We start from the raw sequence: 24,743 nt of genomic DNA on the forward strand, positions 1-24,743 counted from the left end.
GGACAGGTGGGCAGAAAGCTGGACGGTTGATGTGCCCTCTCTCACTCCTTAATGCTCCTGCATGCCCCTCATCATAAGGCTTAGTTACCTTCCATTGACTTGCCCGCCTTGCCCTGCACACCACGAATTTCAAATGGGCATGGCACATAGTGGGCATTCGTGGTTTGTATCTGCCTCTCCCTTTTGGGAGTTTCCATCTGGTATACAAATATCAGTGTATATAAGATCATTTTCCCAAGTATAGCACTGGGAGAACAGCATCCCTTCCCTTAAAATAGGACATCAGTGGAACCACCTCATTAAGAAATGAGTAGATTTCCTATTCTCTGTTTGGTTAAACTTCCAGAGCTGCTAGCAGCTAGAAAGGGAACTTAGAAAAGGGAGCTTTTAACAAATCAACCACAACAAAGGATTGACTATCCCCAGGGAGTTGGTGAAGTAGGAGGTGGAATGTCAGTGAAAAGACTAGCCAAAAAGGCCCCAGGGAAGACAGCATGGAACCTCCAGTCTCAAGATGCAGGTTCTGGTACATAGTCATATACAGGGTCAGGGCCACCAGGAACCTTGGGGGTTGGCTGCTCTATACTTGCTGTTTTATAGGCTAGAAATCCTTGGTGAGAGAGAAGATCGCTGAGCTCTGCTGAGAGCAAACTTGTTCCCCTGGATAAGTCATGTTATAGCCAAGGCAGCAGCGAGGGGAAAGCAGAAGGGCCTGGAAGGAAAAGATGAACGCATCTCAAACACGTGAGGGGAAGAGCTGTGTGTAGCAGACGCATGAATGTACGCAGGTAGCTCCCTACTCTCGTGTATGTTAAAATGCACAGGGAGGGTACGGTTTAGGCTGATCATCTGATCCCCAGGTGCCACGCTGGAAGGCCTGTTTGGCAGATCTGAGTGGGGTCTAGTTTCAGAAGCTTCCCAGGTGATTCTGATGCTTTTTCAAAAGCAGACCTTTGAAAGATGGTGGCCACTGTAGAAAGCAGCCAATTCGACCACACACCTTTGTTAGCCACATGGCAACTTCCAGACGTGACCCAAAGTGGCAGGGTCCCTAAGAGTCTCCTGGCTGGGAGCTGGATGAAGCCCAGGGACCAACCTGTGCATGGCTTTGAGATAAGAGGAGCTTTTAGGCCCCCAACTACCTTCCTCCTTCCTGCAGTCTGGGACGCAGGGAGAGAAGCTATGGTCGTTGTGCTGCTTGTGGGAAAGTTGGAAGCACAGACCCCCGAGCCCGTTCTACATCCTTTGTGAACACAGACTTGCTTGCACACCTTGGCTGTCATTGCCTTCGCAGACATCAGTTCCTGGTATATAGACTGGTGTGGTTATTGCAGAAGCTGTATTATTCCCACCGACAACCCAAAGCAGGCAGGAACTCGTACTGATCCATAATTCCCACCGGTTGTATACTCTTCTCGCCACTGTCCCTAGCTGTGAACTACCCTCTCCTTCCCCTCAGCATCTTAGACTTCCCCAAGTAGATCTCAGTGCATTTAGATGTTCCTTAAGCAACTCTTTAGGTAACTCAGGCCACGTCAAAGAGGCTGCGTGTTGGGGCTCCCCGGGTGGCGCAGTGGTCGAGAGTCCACCTGCCGATGCAGGGGACACGGGTTCGTGCCCCGGTCCGGGAAGATCCCACATGCCGCGGAGCGGCTGGGCCCATGAGCCATGGCCACTGAGCCTGCGCGTCCGGAGCCTGTGCTCTGCAACAGGAGAGACCACAACAGTGAGAGGGCCGTGTACAGCAAAAAAAAAAAAAAGAGGCTGCGTGAAGCTCGTTGCGGTATGTGGAACTGTCAGAGCGAGACAAGACAGACAAGTCTGCAAGGATCGTTAGTCTAAGAAAATAAGGTTTAAACTCGGGGGTGGTTTTTTGTTTGATTTGGTTTCGTACTTAAGGAGATGAAGTGATTATTTAAGTAGGTGGGGGGGGAAATAAGGTAAGAATAATTATGTGGCCTGGATGCATTGCCCAGAAAACTGCTGACGTTTGAATTAGGCTTATTCCCCTGGCACGTTTTTCTGGGGCCTGTTCCAACTCGTTACCTGGCTTTGTGCTGCATTTTCATCCGAGCAGTTTGCAGTTCTCAAGGAAGTCAACAGCTCAAGTGATTTGCATAGGAAAGCAAATATTGTAAGCTACAGCCTCGCAGCGCCATGGTCTCAGTAGGGTGAGCACACCCCAGGGCAGGGTTGGGGCGGAGTCAGATAGTCCCCTTGCAGTGTGGGCAGAAAGTATGAGAACTTGTATAGATTTTTATCTCATTTCAGATCGTTTTGTGTTTTATAGTATATGTGTACATTAGTACAGTAGCATAGAGTTATACATCATGAATCTGTGTCGGGAGTGCCTGATGGCTACACGATCTATAATGGTTGACATCACAGCATGGAGCCGTAGGAAATACAGTTTAAAGAAATCCCCTTAGTATACAGGCAACTTTATTATCATTTTTGGATTTGAAAAATTCCTTCACATTTCAGTGGAAATAAAATATGGACTATCAGGGCACGTAATAAAGTTTCTTTGCCTCCACATTAACTTGGATGAAACTGACACCGTAGTGGTCATGAAGTGACTTTATCACGTCAAGTAAGTTGGTTCTAATCTTTGGATATTCCATTACAGTATTACAAGATGCCTTTTAGCCCCGCCCCTTGTTATGAATTTTCCTCTTATAAATATCATCCTTATTAATTTAGTTGTATATGTCCACTGGGAGTTGAAGTCTGTGGTCTGCCCATCGAAATGTGAAGTAGAGTATATTAAGATTGAAGGAAGGTGGCAGTGCAGAAATGGAACTGAAATAGACAAAATGATGGCAACCACATGGGGGAAAAACAGGATTATGGGACTTATAAGTATAAATGAATATATCTTATATATTATAAATGAATATATCTTATTCATTTATGAGCTTTGCTAAGCCTTTAAGGTAACAGAAATCCTTGAGATGTATGTGTCTTTGGAGACTTTACATGGAGATGGTGCTGATACACAGTCTCACTCCCTTAAGAGAAACAGGATATCTCCACTTAGTTTCAATTCCAGTTATCGCGCTGGGGTTTTGGTGTTTTTTTAGGAAAATCACTTTGACAGTGCATAGGTGAATTAGACAAATAGGCAATGGATGCTAGAAAAAAGCATACCTGACTTGAAGACTTCATGAGAAGTGGAAGATTTGAAGGGGTTTTCGTTTGTTTTTTGGTTGTTTTTTTTTTTTTTTTGCTTTTTCACCACATTGTATGCAACATGGTAGTAATGGTAGTACAGAGCCTGGAAATAAAAACACAGCAGAATATGAGAGATCAGAAGTTCCCCTCTGGAATCCAGGGCAGAAATTTCTTAAAGAAGTAGAGCCATTTACAATGAATAGAATTCTCACCCACCCCCTACTGCAACCGTGTTTGCTTGCCTAGCTTTTTACATAAGTACTGATGTAGCTCAGTGAATGATGTTTGCAGAAAAAAGAAATCCATGCCTCTCCCTTCTGGTTCTTCCCCTTACTTCTTAACTTGGGATATCCTTCCTTCTATTCCTGACTCTCGAAATTCTGAAGCCCCTCATTCCTCAGAGACTTTTCTAATCCCTCCGGCTTTCTGTCATCTCTGCTTTCTCTCATTGCCAATTCCATTTGTCTGTTTCTCACATTTTAGAACCTCGAGTCTGTCGTACAGAGTGAAGTAAGTCAGAAAGAGAAAAACAAATACCGTATGCTAATGCATACATATGGAATCTAGAAAAATGGTACTGATGGACCTACTGGCAGAGCAGGAATAAAGAAGCAGACGTAGAGAAGGGATTTGAGGACACGGGGGTGGGGGGGAGGCTGGGAGGTAGTGAAAGAGTAGCACTGACATATATACACTACCAAATGTAAAATAGCTAGTGGGAAGCTGCTGCAAAGCACAGGGAGGTCAGCTCGGTGCTTTGTGACCACCTAGAGGGGTGGGATAGGGAGGGTGGGAGGGAGGCCTAAGAGGGAGGGGATATGGGGATACACATATACATATAGCTGATTCACGTTGTTTTACAGCAGAAACTAACACAACATTGTAAAGCAATTATACTCCAATAAAGATGTATAAAAAAAAAAACTTAGGGCTTCCCTGGTGGCGCAGTGGTTGAGTGTCCGCCTGCCGATGCAGGGGACACGGATTCGTGCCCCGGTCCGGGAGGATCCCACATGCCGCGGAGCGGCTGGACCCGTGAGCCATGGCCGCTGAGCCTGTGCGTCCAGAGCCTGTGGGAGAGGCCACAACAGTGAGAGGCCCGCGTACCGCAAAAAAAAAACCTTAAAAATCAGAAAGACACCTCCTGATTTATAAAGGAGTAGATGTTTTCAAAAATTTGTTGGTAAAGCTGATATTCAAATTTATTTCCCCTAGAAACGAACATATTTACTTAATAAATATTTGTAGAATTCTCTTTTAAGCTAATGGTGGCAAATAGGTAGCCTGCATGGCACTGCACATCCCGTCTTCAGCCCCCAAAGCGGACATTTCTAATCCCTCCTAACAATCATCCCACCGGCACCGGACACAATCTCAGAAGCTGATAATGTGGGCTTGCAGGTGTCCACAACCAAACCGTAGTACTAGCCAACACTGGACTGTAGCCAGCTTTGACACAGCCATCTACATGCTGAGCGCCATGCCCAGTGCTTTGGGGGCTTCGAAGAGGTAGCTGTCAGTCTTCCTCTGTTACAGGATTTGTTCTATTCCATAATGAATGATAGTTATTTCTATACTTTTTATATTCACCTCTTCCGTATAATAAATCTTTAGGAGCCATATGCTATATTGAGCTAGAGGAGGGGTGTCTCATTCCATCCGGGATCAGACAGGGCTCAGTAGATGGGGTGATGTTTGACTATTCCATAGGATTTCTACAGGAACACCCACAGGAGTGGGTGACACCCTGGAGTGGAAAAATAACACGTACAGTGGTCCACAAATAGGAAATTTTAAGGCTTGTTCAAGAATCAACAAATAGTCAATTAAGTGCAAATGTCCAGCCCATGCTTTTAGTTCCACACTAAAAAACTATGACTTATTTTACAAGCTATATACTCACTGATGATTTTAAAGTTGAGTTACAGGGTCAGAGTTTTTGTTTTAAGGTTCCTCAAGCAGTAAGGTAGAGGAAGAGCTGGGCTGAAGAAAGGCAGATGGAGGTGGAGGTGTTTGCTATAGCTCCACGGAGAAGTCAGCAGAGCCTGGACTGAAGGAGAGGGGCCCAGAGGGTGGAAAGGCAGGAAGCAGTCTGACGGGTCAATGGAGAAAGGGAGCAGGGCCAGCCGGCTGCCTGGAGAACTGGGTTCTGCAAGCAGGGCTCCTTGGTTACCACCAAGGAGTAAGTTTCCTTCTCCCCCAACCCCCGTTTTATTTTCTGAAGGCAGGACTGATCCTAAGCAGAATTTTGAGTGGGATTTTGTTTACCTTTGAACCCTCCGGCCTCTTGTCATTTGCTCCTCCTTACTTGTTGGACCCTCTCTCCCCAGGTTTCCTGGAGCCCAGTATCCTCATACTGTTCTAAACCCCCCACTCTCTCCCCTCTCCCCTGAGAGGTTGCATCCTCCCCAGAAACCTCTCCTTTCTTCTTCTCCAAGCCATTTTCTCCCCTTGTCCCACCACCGCCACCACCACCACCACCAACAAAGACCAAAACACACACAAAACCCTTTCCATCTCTTCTAAGCCGTATGTTTGCTAACAAAGCAATGCGATTAAACCAGGTCAAATGGTGGCCAATAACCCTATGACACTTAGCAAAGTATGTGCCTTTTTTTTCATTAATTTATTTATTTTTGGCTGCATTGGGTCTTCGCTGCTGTACACGGGCTTTCCCTAGTTGCGACGAGTGGGGGCTACTCTTCGTTGCGGTGCGCAGGCTTCTCATTGCGGTGGCTTCTCTTGTTGCGGAGCACGGGCTCTAGGTGCACGGGCTTCAGTAGTTGTGGCACACGGGCTCAGTCGTTGTGGCTCGCGGACTCTAGAGCGCAGGCTCAGTAGTTGTGGTACACGGGCTTAGTTGCTCCGTGGCATGTGGGATCTTCCTGGACCAGGGATCGAATACATGTCCCCTGCACTGGCAGGTGGATTCTTAACCACTGCGCCACCAGGGAAGCCTTCAAATGAGTTTCTTATCAGGATCATTTTTAAATGAAACATAAAGATGAAATCACAAAAGCCTGGATGACACAGATGTTTTTAGACGAAATACTGTGGTAGAACAGTAAGCCTTGTCTCCAGCAGTAGCTTCCTTAAAATGTCTCTACTTGTCAGTACTTTCCCTTCAACTCATAAAGTTATGTTTCTTAAAATTCTTCAGCTTGTTCCCAATGATTTTGGATAGGGATGGAGGTGGGGCAATGGATAGAGCTCGGGTGTGAGTGATTCCTGTAGATGAGAGGTCGGCAGTTGTAAAAGCCAGCTCATAAATATTTCAGGCTTTGCTGGCCAAACAGTCCCCGTTGCAACCATTCACCTCTGCCTTTGCAGTGCAAAAGCAGTCATAGGCAATAAGCAAACTGATGGGCATGACTGTGTTCCAGTAAAACTTTACAATGACAGGTATGGGGCCAGATGTGGCCCCCAGGCAGCAGTTTTCCGACCCCTGCTGTGGGAGATCATGTGTGAGCCTGGGACCACCTCCCCTATTACTACTTCCCCTGTGGGCTCCACGGAACACATCTCAGCTTTCCAGTCCAATTCTTCAAGAAGTACATGCCCTTAGAAACATATACCAGCAAATCAGTGTGAACTCAACGCCACTCTTGGAAAAAAAAGAACTCAGAGTACAGCTTGTGTTGAGCTGCAAAAGGCAGCAGATGGTCTTAGGGTACTGCCTGGAACTTAGCAGCAGACCAAAATTTCACCACAATGTCCTCAACATAACCAGTTACTGTTTCTCTAAAATCTGCCTAAGTGGCATGTCCAGTTCAAACAGTCTTTTTCTGTTACAATAAGCCATAGTATCATGTAAAACTTCCTTAAAATGTTTGCATAGAAAAAAGGTGTTGGAAAAATCTGACCTGTTTACCATTATTGCTGAATTGGATTTGACTCAGAGGCTATATTAAGGCACTTCAGATAGTTCATCTCTTATTTTCTTTCCTGCCAATCTTCCTGTTTACTTCCTAGGTCTTTTGCATGCCTTTCTTTTTCTTTTTTTCTTTTTTTTTTTTTTTTTTTTTTTTTTTGCGGTACGCGGGCCTCTCACTGTTGTGGCCTCTCCCGTTACGGAGCGCAGGCTCAGCAGCCATGGCTCACGGGCCCAGCCGCTCTGCGGCATGTGGGATCTTCCTGGACCGGGGCACGAACCCGTGTCCCCTGCATCGGCAGGCGGACTCTCAACCACTGCGCCACCAGGGAAGCCCTCTTTTTCTTTTTTGATAGCGCTCCCACGTCTACATTTTGTGTGTCTTGCGGTTTTCCTACCTATGTACACACAACTTGCATTTTATCCTTCTAGAATTTAGGACTAAGCATATCACAGGCCTGCTGCTCCCAGAGATGTGTCCAAGGCGAGCAGACAGCCGGCTCCTGCTGAGAAATGACCCAAGGGTCTGCCTTCACTAGCCAGCCCGCAACCCCAGAGAAGAACTCCAAACCCCAGTCTTCTCACTAGGTCATGGGAACATGGCGACAGGGAGCATTCTCTTGCTTTGTAGAGAATGTCTGGACTTGCCTTGCCCGATTTGAAATTGATACCAATTGATACCAAGGAGGGTATCTCCTTCTTGCATCTGCATCTCCTGTTCTTTTTGATGAACTGAGAGTCCCTTGAGGATACTGTCCTCTCCTTGGGAGGGTGACACATACAAACGCACCACAGGAGGGGCAGATGTGGGCCAATGACTGATTACACTTCTGTACCCTTAAAGGTGATTTCTTTGCCTCACCTTTCTGAAAGACCAAGGGATCTACTTAATTTGTATGCCTAAAAATCAGCCACGTCATCACCAACAAAGTGTGTTAAGCCTGTTCACATTGTTTGGGGATGATAAATGGGAGAACACGGGAAATGGGCTCAGATAGAACAAGGACAGTATTATTTCATTTGCGAAGCAACAGCCTGAGCACCTCAGTTGACATCAGCTGCTGCTTCTCCCCCAGCTGCATCTGACGCTCTGTGTGGACCAGAGCATGCTGCGGGGGGCGGGGTGGGGAGGGGAGTTTTACTTTTCAGTTTTACTGTTTTCTTCTTCAGTGCTGAGTTCGTCTCTTTGTTGGAAAGCAGTGAGTCTAGCGTAGCAGGAGATTTGTGTTTGAATTTCTGCAGTCAACGCACAGGCTTCTTGCTACTTGAGGCTGATTTATTGTTGTTCCCATTCCCTTTTTCTGAATGGTTATTCATTCCCAGCGCTGGCCTCTGATGGCCATCTGCTTCTCCTTTGGTCACTCGAACATTTGCCCCAGAGATTTGGAAAATGAGCTTCCTCTGGAAGCCTAAAAATAAGCTTAGTGTGACTGAAGCATGATAGAGAATTCACCACCCTCCCCTGTCCTGTAGATACTGACCGGGGGAATGAGCCAGCATGGCTTCCTAGGGATTTGGAGCTTGGATGTCTTCTGTCACATCTGCAGATTTTTTTTTTTTCTCTCAAGTGTTGGGAACCGTAAAAACATGGCATGAGCTGGGTGCAACCAGTCCTCCTGCAGTTTTCCTTGGGATCAGATGTTCACTCAATGGAAATAGTTGGAGATAAAAGCCATACTTTGCATGGTTTGTTTGTAAGGCTTCAAGAGTTAGCTGAGAAAGACAGGTGCTTAGGAGTTAAGCACTATATTAATCACAGTGTGTTCAAGGAGATCTCATAAATGCTTTGGACAGCAGTTATAGGACATTTCTAAATACTAGAGTTTTACTTTGGACCCAGGGGGCCTGTCTCATGAGTAATGATGGTTTGCTCCCCACCTCCAGAGGACTAAAATTTGCCAGAAGCTAAAACTCAATCCCTATGCTATTTCTCATCCAAAATTATTTCTAGCCACATTGTCCAGTGCAACTTTTCAGAGGTTCTGCAATGAGGTAAAATGTCAACATAATAATGATATTCAAACAATTAAAATACCAACAAATTCAAATCCCTTTGCAAGTCATAATCCAAAGATGTTCAAATCTAAAACAATTAACATCCAAACTTAAATTTCCTTGACGTTTTGAGTTAAAAACCAAAGTACTTAATGGCCTCCTTTGATCATTCTGATTTCTTGTTTTGTTCCATCTTAGAAAAATGACGTACTTGATGCTGGGTGGAGATGGTTCCTGTTCTCCATCTGCAGACTGGGCTGTCTTCTACTGTAACAAATATGGCTGTTTCAGCTCCAAGAAAGTTGAATTTGTTCAACGGCATGTCTCTTGTGTGCTTTACTTTTTAGTGAAATGTAAATGAACAAAGAGTAAATGGACCCATAATGGTCTCAAGTCGTTGGCCCCACACCCTTGACATGTTAAAAAAAAAGGAACCAATTCCTAGCCCCTGGACAGTTGTCCCAGGCAAAATTTTGTTCCCGGGATCTTATTTAATTTTGCCAAAGACCCCGTCAAGAACTGAAAAAAGTCTGAGGTTTTTACACTACAGTTTCATGGATGCTGGTAGAAGACATGAGATTCCTGGGTCAGAGACAAATGACTTTATTACTCATGGCACAGCAAGTAACTTTTGGCTTTCTCTAATCCCAGTTTAGGATTCGGTCTCAGTTTAGAGCTTCCTGTTTGCATAACTCCCACTCCCCCCGCCTATGGAAGTGAAGCAGAGGGCCTCAGATAGATGCATACACAGTGGATTTGCTTCACAGCTGGGAACCCTGAACGTAGGCAACCTGAATCTTTTATGATGGGCTAGAAGCAAACTTGATGGCCCTTTGCTCCAGAAAGAGACGTGATTATACTGGACAGTGAACAAACCAGTCCCTTCCTTCTGAGACACTGTCTCTAACCTTCAAGGCTGTTCATCCAACATCCTTGAAAAGATAGATAAATCCAGAGTAGAAACAGCCTATGCCCCTTTTCACAATCTACACAGAAATGGGAGAGACCCATGGAGAATGGTCTCCCAAGGCTATAGCACAGACTCAGTAATAGCAAGTAAAAGAAGATTGATGGTAAAAAATACTCTTGGCTTTTCTTAAAAAGATGCCAGTCAGCCTATAGCAGTTGTTTGGAGTCTATGACCATGAATTTAAACCCAGCGGCAAGAATCTACCTCCCAGTCTGGGTGGAGGAAAATCAATCTGGTCCTGCTTAAAGTGCTTTTCATTTCTATTCAAAAGCCTCTTGATTTGCATTTATACTTTGAGATGAAAGCGAAGGCCTCCCTGATGTACTGCGTTGGGTGTGGACTGTACCTCTGCCAGAGGTTCCAGTTCTCAAGAGCAGACATTTTCAGTCCTGGGCCTCCTTTTCCATCTCCACTGCCTCTTGGCAGAGACGTGCTTAGCCTGGAGGAAGCTGCATCTCTCCTCCCCAGTTTACTCATCTGGAAAAACACCCTCTGCAGATTCCTGAACCAAACCTGCTGTCAGGAGTTCTGAAGCTTCTGTCCTAATGAGCTGGTAAAGGCTAATACCTCTGCCACCTGCTCCATGAGATTTGTTTTTCCTCAGGTTTTGAATATTCCAGGGGTCGAGTAGCACTGCTTTCTGCTATGTTTGGGGGTGGGGGGCAGTAATTGGATCCGCCCCTAGTGGTTCACATCTGCCTCCTTTGGGAAAGACTCACTTACGTTTCTGTTTAACCTTTCTTCTTTCTGTGAAAGACTCCTTTCTTCTTTCGTGGCCCTGCTTGCTGAATCAGTGTGCCATTTTTACTTCTCCTTTGCTTTCTGACTCAGATTTATTTTTTCTAAAATACTCTTCTAGATTCTGTTGTATATAAAAAAAAAGAACAAAAAGAAAAGAAATAGGTTCTGTTGCGTGGGGCCCATCGTCGTGAAGGAGATAGAATCAGTGAGCCTTCTGTTTACTAAAGTATCTATTGTCCTAGTGCGTCTCGACCACCACCACCTCTGAGCTGGCTAATTCTACCCAGGAAATATTCTCCCATCAGACCAACATCAAGTTCTGGCTTACCACCATCCTGCCTGGCTCCCCTTTGGGATGCCGGTTTGCTTTTTTATAGTCCTAATTTCATTCATTTCCCAGGCCACTGCTGTGGGGGGAAAAAAAAAAAACTTTGTCCCTTTAAAATTTACCCAGAAATTGTTTTATTCTTCCTGGTCTTCCTCACCCCTCACCTTTGAATCTGTCCAGACATTCAGACCCCTCTTGGTACAGCCATTCCAAGTCCCCTTGCTCAAACTCTTCATTGCAGTTTATAAATCACATCTCTCATTGTTTTCTGGGCCTGGGACCCCCCATGGGGGAGTCATTGCATTGTGTTCTCTGTGCTTTTGCCTCCCTTCCTCAGTTGGATTTCCTGAGGTCCCAGTCACCCCCTCTAAACGAGGAATAACCAGTGTCTCCCACTTTTGTGACGCCCATTTTCAGAGTAGTAGTACAGGAGCTGGTACATCTCTTTTCCTTATACACCGCGCTGCCCTTGACCTCACAATCTCCTCTCCCCTTATGTCTGTCCAGTCTGTCATCTAAGATCTCATCTTTTCTTCTAAGGACTTAGCTTTCTTTCTTCAGCTAACATCGTGTTCATCGTGTTCTCTTTATGTTTTTTCTCTTCCATTGCTCCTATTCTGATGGTAAGACCAGGGTGTGTTCTCAAATCCTCCTTTGGTGTCCTGGGCAAAGCTGATTTTTAAAAACTAAGTGCTCCAGGCACATGCCTTTAAAATTGCCTTCTCAGCTGTTAGGTTTGCAGTAATTTTAGGGAGTTTTCTTCTCATCTTGAATTCAGGAAGGTGGCATATTCTCTTTGGGTGCCCATTTGTTTTGTTTTATTCATTAATTAAATCTGCTATCTTTCTGTAGGTATGAAGTTGAAATGTATATCTCTGCAGTCGAGTGGTATAATCATAGTCAATGTAATCATCAAAGCTAGAGGCATCCTGAGATCTAGTGGGGAGAAAGCTTGAGGGTTGTTTTTTTTTTTTCTATTTCGGCTAAACCTTCACTATACCCCCATGATACACATTAGGTACCCTACTGGTACCCTCAAGCACATTCTTATTTAATCCTCATAATAACCCTATAAGATAATTACAAGGGAATTTTAACCCTTTAAAAATAAATAGTATCATTGCCACTTTAAAATGTTGAAGAACTGCCTCTGACATCAATACTCCGTTAATATATTATGGGTACAACACATGTGACAACCTATGGTACATATAAACTTCATTATACTTTTTTTTTAACACCTTTATTGGAGTATAATTGCTTTACAATGGTGTGTTAGTTTCTGCTTTATAACAAAGTGAATCAGTTATACATATACATGTATTCCCATGTCCCCTCCCTCTTGCATCTCCCTCCCACCCTCCCTATCCCACCCCTCTAGGTGGTCACAAAGCATCGAGCTGATCTCCCTGTGCTATGTGGCTGCTTCCCACTAGCTATCTATTTTACATTTGGTAGTGTATATATGTCCATGCCACTCTCTCACTTCGTCCCAGCTTACCCTTCCCCCTCCCCATATCCTCAAGTCCATTCTCTACATCTGCGTCTTTATTCCTGGCCTGCCCCTAGGTTTGTTTGTTTTTTTAGATTCCATATATATGTGTTGGCATATGGTATTTGTCTTTCTCTTTCTGACTTACTTCACTCTGTATGACAGACTCTAGGTCCATCCACCTCACTATAAATAACTCAATTTCGTTTCTTTTTATGGCTGAATAATATTCCATTGTACATATGTGCCACATCTTCTTTATCCATTCATCTGTCGATGGACACTTAGGTTGGTTCCATGTCCTGGCTATTGTAAATAGAGCTTCAGTGAACCTTGTGGTACATGACTCTTTTTGAATTATGGTTTCCTTAGGATATATGCCCAGTAGTGGGATTGCTGGGTCATATGGTAGTTCTATTTTTTAGTTTTTTAAGGCACCTCCATACTGTTCTCCATAGTGGCTGTATCAATTTACATTCCCACCAACAGTGCAAGAGGGTTCCCTTTTCTCCACACCCTCTCCAGCATTTATTGTTTGTAGATTTTTTGAGGATGGCCATTCTGACCGGTGTGAGGTGATATCTCACTGTAGTTTTGATTTGCATTTCTCTAATGATTAGTGATTTTGAGCATACTTTCATGTGTTTGTTGGCAATCTGTATATCTTCTTTGGAGAAATGTCTATTTAGGTTTTCTGCCCATTTTTGAATTGGATTGTTTGTTTTTTTTTTTATTGAGCTGCATGAGCTGCTTGTAAATTTTGGAGATCAATCCTTTGTCAGTTGCTTCATTTGCAAATATTTTCTCCCATTCTGATAATTGTCTTTTCGTCTTGTTTCCTTTGCTGTGCAAAAGCTTTGAAGTTTCATTAGGTCCCATTTGTTTATTTTTGTTTTTATTTCCATTTCTCTAGGAGGTGGGTCAAAAAGGATCTTGCTGTGATTTATGTCATGGAGTGTTCTGCCTATGTTTTCCTCTAAGAGTTTTATAGTGTCTGGTCTTACGTTTGTTTAGGTCTTTAATCCATTTTGAGTTTATTTTTGTGTATGGTGTTAGGGAGTGTTCTAATTTCATTCTTTTACATGTAGCTGTCCAGTTTTCCCAGCACCACTTATTGAAGAGGCTGTCTTTTCTCCATTGTATATTCTTGCCTCCTTTATCAAAAATAAGGTGACCATATGTGCGTGGGTTTATCTCTGGGCTTTCCATCCTGTTCCATTGATCTATATTTCTGTTTCTGTGCCATTATACTTTTTATACACTTCCTGTGCTTGTAGTTCATACGGAGCGTGGGACAGAGGTTTCTACAATTGCTAATTAAAATACCTTTATTCTGAATTGAGGGCAGCCTGATGATAACAACTCTGCCGTATTCTTTGACTGATGGGCTCCTTTGGTGTAGCTGGGAGCCTCCATTGTCCATCTCTGGAGTAAGGCTGGGAGAGCAGGGAGGAGTGCGGATATTCCAGCTCAGTCCTGCGGCTCCTTTGGAGGCTGGTTCTGTTTGGAGCAGGGCAGTGGTGAATTACAGAGGCCCATACTCTATTCCACGTGCATAGCCTGGGCTTTTATGAATCCTCTAAAGTTTGTCTAGGTCACTCCTGACTCCTTGGAATCTCCCTCAAAATCAGATCCACTCTTAACCTGCGTCATCACTTCCAGCTCTTTGGGCCATTTCTTACACCACTGCTTCAGCCTTACCTTCATTCCCACTTCCAGAGCTCCTCTGTCTCCTGGGCCTTTGTGGGAGGTCTGTGTGCAAATTGAGTTGCTTTGGGGCTTTCTCCAACTCCCGTTTAGGATTCAGCTTTCCCAAGTGAGATCTATGACCTCGCATTTGCTTACTGGTTTCCAGAATTTTGTTGCTCTTGTCTTCTATTCTCTTTGTGGGATTATACCTTTCGTTTAAAAAAGAAATCTCTTCCCCATCATTTTAGGGCAGTTTCAAGAGGGAAATCTGCCATCTTTAATCAGAAGACTATATCATTTAATTCTTAATTCAAGCCCTATTTTTCAGACGACAACATTAGAGCTCCAAGAGGTTGACAAACGTGCCTAAATTGCTACTAAATGGTGCAACCAGGATTTATGCCCAGGATTCTCAACCACACTCCCCTACCACCTTGCTAGAAAACCAGAAGCTAGAGATTCTTCTTCACTGAGAGAGAATCTCATAGGTTATAGGTGTGGGAAACTGTACGAATAGAGAGGCTCTAAACCTGGAAATTGGCAAATTATATTAGATTCCATTAATACAATGGCATTGTTATATGACACGTGAATTGGAAATTGCTGATGAATAATAGATTATATCAACTGTTTCTCTGAACCAAAGGCCTTCCAGGAGAACTTTCTACACATTTCATTTTAGAACAATGAAAATGACATCATTTCCAGAGCAGTTTGATTTGTTCTGCATGTCTGAAAAAAAAGAAAAAAGTACAGCAAAGGGTCTTTCTTACAGTGTGGACATTTTCAGACAATAGTCATAAAACTGAAGAGAGGTTCATTGTAATCAAACTGCACTTCATATGTTGCTACTTCCTGAAATAATCTGGAACTAATGTATCTAAGCAACCTACTTCCTGTTCATTGAGTTATAAGCCACCTAAAACCATGACAGACTGGTTTTTTGTTACAAGAGGAAATGGTTCCATTTAAATTCAGAACCTTTTGCTAACGTGGCCAGGAGATTCTGAAATAAGATTTCACTTCTGCCTCAAGCTCACCAGTGTGCCCTTTGCCACGCTTTGAGATAATCTCTGGGTTCATTCTGATTGATTTTAGCTTTTAGCTACAGGCTTTCGGTAGTTATGTAACATACACCGTCTTGAGCGTAAGATTTCTTTGGTATAATCTTTTGGTATTTTATAGATCACAGAAACCAAATCATGTCATTCTTCGGTGCATTTCAGGATTTAAAGAAAGAAAATATTGTTTCTTAAGGCTGTGGTTCTTTCTTCTAAACCACCTCCCCAGATTCAAAAAATCAAAGAGCTTACAGCATTCGTGTGTGCGTCATAAAGATTTCAGATTCGACATAGAGCATGTAAAGCTCTTGTAAAACTCTACACCACTCATTTTGTACGCTCTTCACATATAATCTATCCTAGATCCCGGGTATGTGTTGTAAACAAAATGGTATTACTTTCGGGTCTCAGTTTATTTCCTCATCTGTCAAGTGGAGATAATATTATTTACCTTGAGACATATTTGCTGTGCAAATTAAATGAAAAAAAATCGAGGTGAACGAACTGTACAGTACAGTATTGATCATCCAAAGTGTTAACTGAAAAGCATCTCAGGTTGGAGGTGGGAAATAGCCTGGTAATACCTGAAGGTGGAGATCCAGAGACTGAATGTGGAGTCGCAGCCTCGCCTGTAGGAGTTGGGAAGCCTCGGACAGGCCACTTTCCTTCTGTGAGCGCTTCTGTCATCTCCAGAATGTCTCCAACTGTGTGCAAACCTGGGGCTGTGCTGAAAAACTGGAACGCAGAGTGGAAGGAGGAAACCTCACAGGTCCAGGAACGGTGGGCTGGGGTTGCTTTCCTCCCTTGGCACCTGAACTTCTCAGTCAGCCTTTCTGATTGTCTGAGACTTGACCACTGTGTAGTAAGCCACCCATGTAATGGGCATCAGAGGAGGTAATGACTAGCAAACTGAGGAATACCTTTCTCTGGGAGCCTGGGTCAGGCGGTGTAACCGGGAAGAACCAGGAATTTTACTCCGTCTCCAGCAATTGCTGTTTACGGTCTGGAGACAGATTCTTTCCATAAAGTTTTTAAGCCAAGCACAGGAGAGGCCCTGAGGCTTCTCTCTGGATTATTCCTATTTGCATGTCTCCTTCTGTGCCCGCCCCCCCATCCCTGGCATGTCTCCAAGAGGCTTCTTTTGTACTGTGTATGAATTAATGCCCCAATTTGGTGTTGGGAAAGATGTCCCTCTAGAGAATCTCTAAAATCACCCTCAGGATTCCATTCTTGCCTTTACTTCATAATTTAAACCTGGAGACCTGCCAATCCCGGACGTTGTAATAGGAATTCACCAAATTTATCTTTGTTTTATATATCAAGATTAATTTGTTTTCCCAATGCCTCTTCCTCAATTCGCCTACATCTCCTCATTTCTCAGAATTTTTCTTTTCTTCTTTCTCATCCCAAAAGATACTTGAACTTGAGGGGGATGGGGGAAGCTTCCAGATCTTTTATATTACATATAAGAGTTAGCTAGAAACAATTACCTCTTAAAAAGGGGGCTTACCTGGGAGATTACTCTTACTGCTTACTTTATACGTTTTCATAAACTGAATTTGATATACAATGTATAATTTTTATTATCTGTTAAAATTCAGGGTTTCTTTTTTCTTTACATTATGATTACAAGACTTTCCAATGACTGCTAAGTGGTAAAGGATATCATCTGTGTCTTTTTAAAGGACATGTATGTTCCTTAGTGTGAATCATACTTATTTTAATTAATATGACTTTTTTTCTCCAGAACCTCAAAGGAAAATAAAATTTCAAATGAGAAGGCTCATTTATTCGATGTATCTCCTAAGTTTTCTACATGTAAATTTACCCCCCAGATTTTTTTTTTTTTTTCCCCCGATACGCGGGCCTCTCACTGTTGTGGCCTCTCCCGTTGCAGAGCACAGGCTCCGGACGCGCAGGCTCAGCGGCCATGGCTCAGGGGCCCAGCCGCTCCACGGCATGTGGGATCTTCCCAGACCGGGGCACGAACCCGTGTCCCCTGCATCGGCAGGCTGACTCTCAACCACTGCGCCACCAGGGAAGCCCCCCACTCCAGATATTTTCATAACCACTCTCAAGCACATGAGTCTCCTTCTCCTCTCTAATAAGCATGGCTCTTCTTAGCATGTTGGGCTTTTCTCAGATGGAGGACCAAGGGGCCTTGGGGTCATCCTTTCTGCATAACCTCTTGGTGTCTGATAATGTAGACATACAACTTACAGACGTGTGGGCTGACTTCATAGATGCCTCTGTGTGTCCTGGGTGGTGCTTGATTCTGGAAGGTATTTAATCAGTACTCAGGAGTGTTAAAAAACAAAATTCAGCTGAGTAAATTTGAAGATCTAATTGGCTTTATTCAGCAATTCATGTCTCGGGCAGCATCCCATCTAGAAAAGAGAAAGGCACTCTGAAGAGTTGTACAAAATGGAAGGTTTTATAGGCGGACAGAGGGTGGGGCGGAAGTTACAGGGCTGGATTCTTTCAGGCAAGGTTACCGTCCCTCAAAGAAAAATGGGGTTTCAGGCAGATTACCTCACTGACCAGGAGATTACTGGCTGACTGGTTTAAATTCTACTCTTGGGAGAGGCTGGAACTGCAGTTCCTTTAGGTATGAAGTCTTGGTGGGGCTTAGCACAAGCAACTCCATTTTGGAGTTGTTGTTTCTTTTTTTTTTTTTTTTTTTTTCTTTGTGGTACGTGGGCCTCTCACTGTTGTGGCCTCTCCCGTTGCGGAGCACAGGCTCCGGACGCGCAGGCTCAGCGGCCATGGCTTACGGGCCCAGCCGCTTCGCGGCATGTGGGATCATCCTGGACCGGGGCACGAACCCGTGTCCCCTGCATCGGCAGGCGGACTCTCAACCACTGCGCCACCAGGGAAGCCCTGTTGTTTCCTTTTAATGGGAGTGTAACACATGGAATATCTGGTTGACCCAGGGTGTAGTTATTTGGCTGCCACAAAATCAAGGCTTTACTGTATTTTAAGAATTTTAGAATTGAATTTAAAATTTCTGGTTTAATCATTGTTGTAGTTTGTACTGTAGGGAAAAGCACTGGCCCACCAGTCAGGAGACCTGCAGTCTACTTGTGGCTTTGTGACCACCTGGGTGACCTTGATCAACACGCTTTCTCAAGAAACAAAATGGCCCCATGGACCCTTTCCAGTTTGAACCCTCCCTGATTCTATGCTGTGCGTTGAGATGCGTGCCGAGGAGGAACTTGTCAGTGTGAGGCTGTGTGGTTCCAGGTTATCTGAAGGGCTGTGCTTTGATCCCGTGAACCTTTTTTCTCATGTGACACCTGTATTGCTGCTGCTTGAGCCTGAGATAATGTCTCAGAGGAGATGGCAGAAGTGGCCGCAGACTAGCCTCTCCCATCAGCTCTGTGCTTTCTGCATTTCAGATGCCTGGGACAGAGGACTCCCAAGATGCATGCGGCCCCGAGGAATCCAAGGGGTCCTTGGAAAGTCCGAAACAAGGAAGCAGTAAAATGAAACTCAAGAGTCGTCTTTCAGGTATGTGGACTCTTTGCCTGATACACCCGCCTGAAATGGAGCTTCCAGCCTCAGGAGCTCGGGAAGATAAAGTCATTTGCAGGATGAGCTCTTTTTTTCCTTAAAACCTCCAAATTCTTTTTCCTTTTGATGGTGCGTGCCCCGGGCATAACAGCCACCTTCAACCTGGCTGCCCACGTCAGTATTTTTATTTGAGTCATAATGAAATGAATGTCAACATCTCTGTTTGCCTCTGCTTAAACATCAATTTCCTGTAGTGTTTGGTTCACTTACTTCAACAGGACTTAAGGTGACCCTTTCACTGTGGAATACTCCTGATGGCCTATCTTTCCAGCAAACATACCTCTTCCTCAAACCCCTGGTCCATGGGAACCTGGGGCAAAGAGCTATTTATTTAGTAACAAATCTGCATCTCAACTAAATGGGGTAGGGGGAGGGGGGAAATGGGATGGAGGTGTAGTTTTTGTAACAAATAGATTTGCCATTTCCTGGGCACATCATAGCAGCTGGCCTAGGCCCTGAGAGAGAAAGTCAGAGGCTGTGTGTGGGGACTTCTGTGGGTCTGAGGCACTTTAGCCTTTACAGGCTCTTTCTATAGAAAAAAGAGGGAAAAAACCCGCAAATTATATTTCATGGCTGCGCTGGTATAAAGATACAAGCTGGATTCATTATCATCTATTAATTACTATTATGTTCATTTTTTTTCTCCTGAATTGAAAAGAAATCAAAACATTTTTGCGGGCCCCTAGAAGTGGCATGGGCCCTCAGCAATGTGTCTGCTGGTCTCACGGAGAAATCACCCCTGGCTACCCAGCTGTGAAAGACATCTGGTCTAGCAGGAAAAGCAGGCATTTGGAAGCTTGGTGCAATCAAGTTTACCCCTCAGCTCTTGAGTTACCTTATGACCTCGGCCTGGTTATTTAACCTCCCTGAACCTCCACTCCCTCGCCTAAAAAAGGAGATGATCATCCTGACTTTGAAAGGTTGAAACAAACAAAAAACACATAAAAGCACCTAGGACAAAGCATGGTGTATGGCCATCCCCCAGTATGTCAGTTTCATCTCCCTGCCGTCTCTGGCTGCCAACCAAGAGCATCTCCAACCCACATTGCCTGCCCCCTACTATTCTCAGGTAAGGTGGCAGGTTTAGGACCATAAAATACATCCATTTAAAAAAAAAAAAAAAAACTCAGTGACAAAATGAATTGCTTTGTATTTGTAACTCAGAATAATTAGGTAGTGTCTATCTGACTGAGTGTTAGGATATGGGTTTGCGACAAAAAGCAATGTGATGACCAGAGTCTGATAAGACTAGAGGGAAAGATGGTCCTCACATGCGGAGAACGACCAGCTCCCCTTCAGCCCCGAGGAACAACTGAGAGAAATACATCTAAACCCTGTGTGTGTTTGCGGTGGGGAAGGAGGTCTTTAGGTCAGCTGTCTGATCAGCACCTTATAAACAGTTCCCAGGGGAGGGTCATAGAGCTCTGGGGAAATACAGGGACCTTTGAAACCAGTGCAGTCACATTCCTCATTTTATGGATGTGTCCAGAGAAGTTAAGGGGATCCCAAAGGTCACTCATTCAGTCTGTCTTCCAGACGGAGTTCTTCCTACCCACCCCTTGGCTTCCTGAGGAACTTGGAGAGAATCCCATTCCCCAGTCTGGGGCTTTACGGATACAGATGTGGGGAGGGGATCCTAGCTGACGACCTTCCAGATCTATGATTCTCCATGTTCGTACCATTAATTTAGAATGTGCAGGACATTCAGCTGAGTAGTAAATCCAGAACTGGCTACTCTTTGCCACAAATGGATGCCACCCTCTCTTCCTGTGTTTTTCCTAGACATCCAAGGCCATAACAAGGAAATATAGTAGAAGAAGCACATGCACAAAGTCAGGAAGAACTGTGTGCAATTCCCAGCTCTGCCATTACTGGCTGTGTGACCTGGGACAGGTGACTTAACTTCTTTGGGTCTCAAATTTTTCACCTGTAAGATGAGGGTTATAATTGCAAATCAATGTGAATGCCTTCTAAATGCTGGGCCTTGTTGAGAGATCCAGTTGAGCGAATGTATATGGTGCCGCAGCTCCCAACTGTGGCATCAGTAGGCCCTCACCACATGGTAGCTGCCATTGTTATGACCGTCGTCGTCAATATCACGTTCATCATTGTCATCTTCATTATCATTATCATCGTTCTCGCTCCCTCTCAAGAGGGGAAGATGCTTGAATGGGTTCAGATAGGAAGATTCTCAAGAACTTGCAGGTCATGATAAGGCACGAACAAGAGGTATGAAGACTGAAATGTCTCTGAGTTGTGATACTGGGGGAGGCACCAGAGGAAGCAAGATAAAGGATGGCCAGTACATTGGCGGGGCTTGGTAGAACACAGGAGGAGGAAACCCGGGGTCTAGACTTGGGGCAAAATGCGTGAGAAATACTTAGGGACGATGGGGAAAAGAATTGGTTAGAGAAGTTTTTGGCAACTGTTTTTCTGCCTCAGCTATCTGAAAGATCCAATAATCCAACAGTAACGATGATTCAGTCCAGCAGAGAGATTTGGGGGAAGGAGATTCTTGGCATGGGAGGTGATGGTGTGGGCAAAATTGGGTAAAACTTCAAGTGATAGTTATATGCTTCCCAGTTTGGGTAAGGATGTGGGTAGAGGACAAATCCTCTCCTTTGAGGATCATCAGGCTAGAGCAGTGAATTCATGTAGCAGGATAGTGGGAGCTAAGACTGGAAAAGTAGTTTGGAGGCACCTTAAAGAGGCTTAAGGAATTGGTTCTCCATTCAGTGCTTTGAAATATGTTCAGTCTAAAGACATTTGAATGCAGGAGATTTTAATGTGATCACCTCCTAATTTCTGTGTCCTGTAAACCTGGATATTTATTTCATATTTTCTTAAGCGAGTCACTCTGGTATTCACATATCAGTATATTATCTACAGACACTACCGTATGTGGTTTCTCTTCTATCAATGGCAAGTGCTTCCCTGTCAGCTCAAAAGGAATTTTCTTCTAATAAATCTTCTTCAGATGAGTAAGCATGCCAAGATAGATTAACCTGGTCATGAATTATTAAGGAGGTTCTGTAAAGAGTTTCCAGCCATTTCCACTAAGATTTGGGCCAGTCTGGCTCCAAAATGACTAAAGCGATTTTATGGAACATTTTTCCTGATATTCTAACCAGAGTTTTCTTTACTTCATACCTCCTTTTTTTGCCAGCAGGGTCCCTTTTAACTTTGGTATTTTTGATTTATCCATGTTAATGCCTTAGGTTTGTGAAAATGAAAATTTTTCTTTTGATTGCAAAGGAATTTCAGGTGTTTGAAAACCTGAAATTTGAATCACAAAGTTAATATGTAGCTTTTGAAAAACCAGGCTTTTAGAAATGTCCATTATAACATAACTGTATCAGCCCTGTTCTAACTTTTCATCACTATTGAAAACACATCAATATAGTATATATTTTTAAAAGAGTACAGAATCATCTTGTTTTATTCCATGAAAAACTTCCTGAGAAATTTTTAGATAAATTGAAATTTTAAGTCATCAAATGAAAATATTACATAGTCTAGGAGAATTTGATATTTCAAAGAATCTATATGTATATATAGTTATATACACAAACACATATGTACACATGGCTCTCCACATATATATAGTATATAGTAAACATCATAATATGATTATAGCTACATTCAGTGTAATTGATCCATCATTTAAAATTAAAGTCCCGGGCTTCCCTGGTGGCGCAGTGGTTGAGAGTCCGCCTGCCGATGCAGGGGACCACGGGTTCGTGCCCCGGTCCGGGAAGATCCCACATGCCGCGGAGCGGCTGGGCCCGTGAGCCACGGCCGCTGAGCCCGCGCGTCCGGAGCCTGTGCTCCGCAATGGGAGAGGCCACAACAGTGAGAGGCCCGCGTACCGCAAAAAAATAAATTAATTAAATTAAAGTTCCTTAAACCCTCCTACACTGTTGGTGGGAATGTAAACTGGTGTAGCCACAATGGAAAACAGTATGGCAGTTTCTCAAAAAACTAAAAATAGAACTACCATATGACCTATCAATTCCACTCCTGGGTATATATATTAAAAAAAAACTAATCCAAAAAGATACACGCACCCGTGTTCACAACAGCATTATTTACAATTGCAAGATATGGAAGCAACTTGAATGTTCATCAGCAGATGAATGGATAAGGAAGCTGTGTGTATATATACAATGGAATATTACTCAGCCATAAAAAATAACTAAATAATGGCATTTGCAGCAACATGGATGAACTTGGAGGGTATTATGCTAACTGAAAGAAATCAGACAGAGAAAGAGAAATACTGTATGATACCACTTATACGTAGAAGCTAAAAAATACGACCAACTAGTGCATATAACAAAAAAAGAAACAGACTCACAGATACAGAGAACAAACTAGTGGTTACCACTGGGGAGAGGGAAGCAGGGGAGGGGCCATAGGGGTAGGGGATCAAGAGGTACAAACTATTAGGTATAAAATAAGCTACAAGGATATATTGTACAACACAGGGAATATAGCCAATATTTTATAATAACTATGAATGGAATATAACCTTTAAAAACTGATTCACTATATTGTACATGTGTAATTTATATTATACATCAACTATACTTCAATAAAAAATAAAAAGTTTTAAAATGATTAAAGTCCCTTAAACTATCTTATTTTAAAATAGTGTATAATATAAACTAAGTATGATAAAGATGTCTTTAAAAATCATTACTATAGGGGCTTCCCTGGTGGCGCAGTGGTTGAGAGTCCGCCTGCCGATGCAGGGGACACGGGTTCGTGCCCCGGTCCGGGAGTTTCCCACATGCCACGGAGCAACTAGGCCCGTGAGCCACAACTGCTGAGCCTGTGCGTCTGGAGCTTGTGCTCCGCAACAAGAGAGGTCGCGATAGTGAGAGGCCCGCGCACCACGATGAAGAGTAGCCCCCGCTTGCCACAACTAGAGAAAGCCCTCGCACAGAAACGAAGACCCAGCACAGCAAAAACAATAAATTAATTAATTAATAAACTCCTACCCCCAACATCTAAAAATAAAAAATACCATTGAGAGAGTGAAAAGTCAAGTCACAGACATGGAGAAGATATTTGCAATACATAGATTCCACAAAGGACTCATATCTAAAATATATTAACAATAAAGAAAATAAAACTCTTGTAAACCAACAGAGAAAAATCCAATAAAAGAATGAGCAAAGAAAAAAATAATAAAATTTTCTAGTAGTCCAAGTAAAAAGAAGAAGAAAGGAATGAGCAAAAGACTTGAACAGCCTCTTTACAACCTTAAAAAAGAAAAACAGCCAATGAATACTTGAAAAGAAGCTCAATCTCACTAGTCCTCAGTGAAATGTAAATTATGAACCAGAGGGAAATACCATTATATATCCAGCAGAGTGGCTAAAATTAGAAAGACTGACACTGCTAAGTGTGACAAGGAAGTGGAATAGCAAGCACTCACACACCCTGGTGATCCTGTGTGGTGAAGGGGAACATGTACCTGTAACCCAGCCACGCCTCTCCTAGGTACATCCAACAGATACGTCACAGAATGTCCAGTAACAGTATATTCTAGATCGGGGTCAGCAAGCTTCTGCCCACAGCTGTATTTGTATGGCCCACAGATAGAAACGCTTTCTACGTTTTTAATGCATTGTAAAAAAAATTTTAAAGAATGTGTGACTGAGACCATTTGTGACTTGTAAAGCCTAAAACATTTACTGTCTGGCCTTTATGGAAAAAGTTTGCTGACCCTTATTCGGGATCTGAAACTGGAAACACATCAAATGTCCATCAGCAATAGAATGGATAAATAAATTGTGCTGTGTTTATACGATGAAATAGTATGCAGAAAGGAGAGGAACAAA

The 24,743-nt window shown here is 43.5% G+C and overlaps 1 protein-coding gene across 4 annotated transcripts in view; it reads left to right on the forward strand.

Annotated features, from left to right (window-relative positions):
- The window catches only part of PDZD2 (PDZ domain containing 2), a 378,282-nt gene that overhangs the window by 305,174 nt on the left and 48,365 nt on the right, over window positions 1-24,743 (forward strand). For all 4 annotated transcript variants that reach the window (XM_060146915.1, XM_060146917.1, XM_060146916.1 and 1 more), the window contains one exon: window positions 18,720-18,831. In XM_060146915.1, the coding sequence (XP_060002898.1) occupies window positions 18,720-18,831 (112 nt within the window). The remainder of the gene's footprint in view (window positions 1-18,719; window positions 18,832-24,743) is intronic.

This window comes from Lagenorhynchus albirostris, chromosome 3 (genome assembly GCF_949774975.1).
Source record: "Lagenorhynchus albirostris chromosome 3, mLagAlb1.1, whole genome shotgun sequence".
NCBI lineage: Eukaryota > Metazoa > Chordata > Mammalia > Artiodactyla > Delphinidae > Lagenorhynchus > Lagenorhynchus albirostris.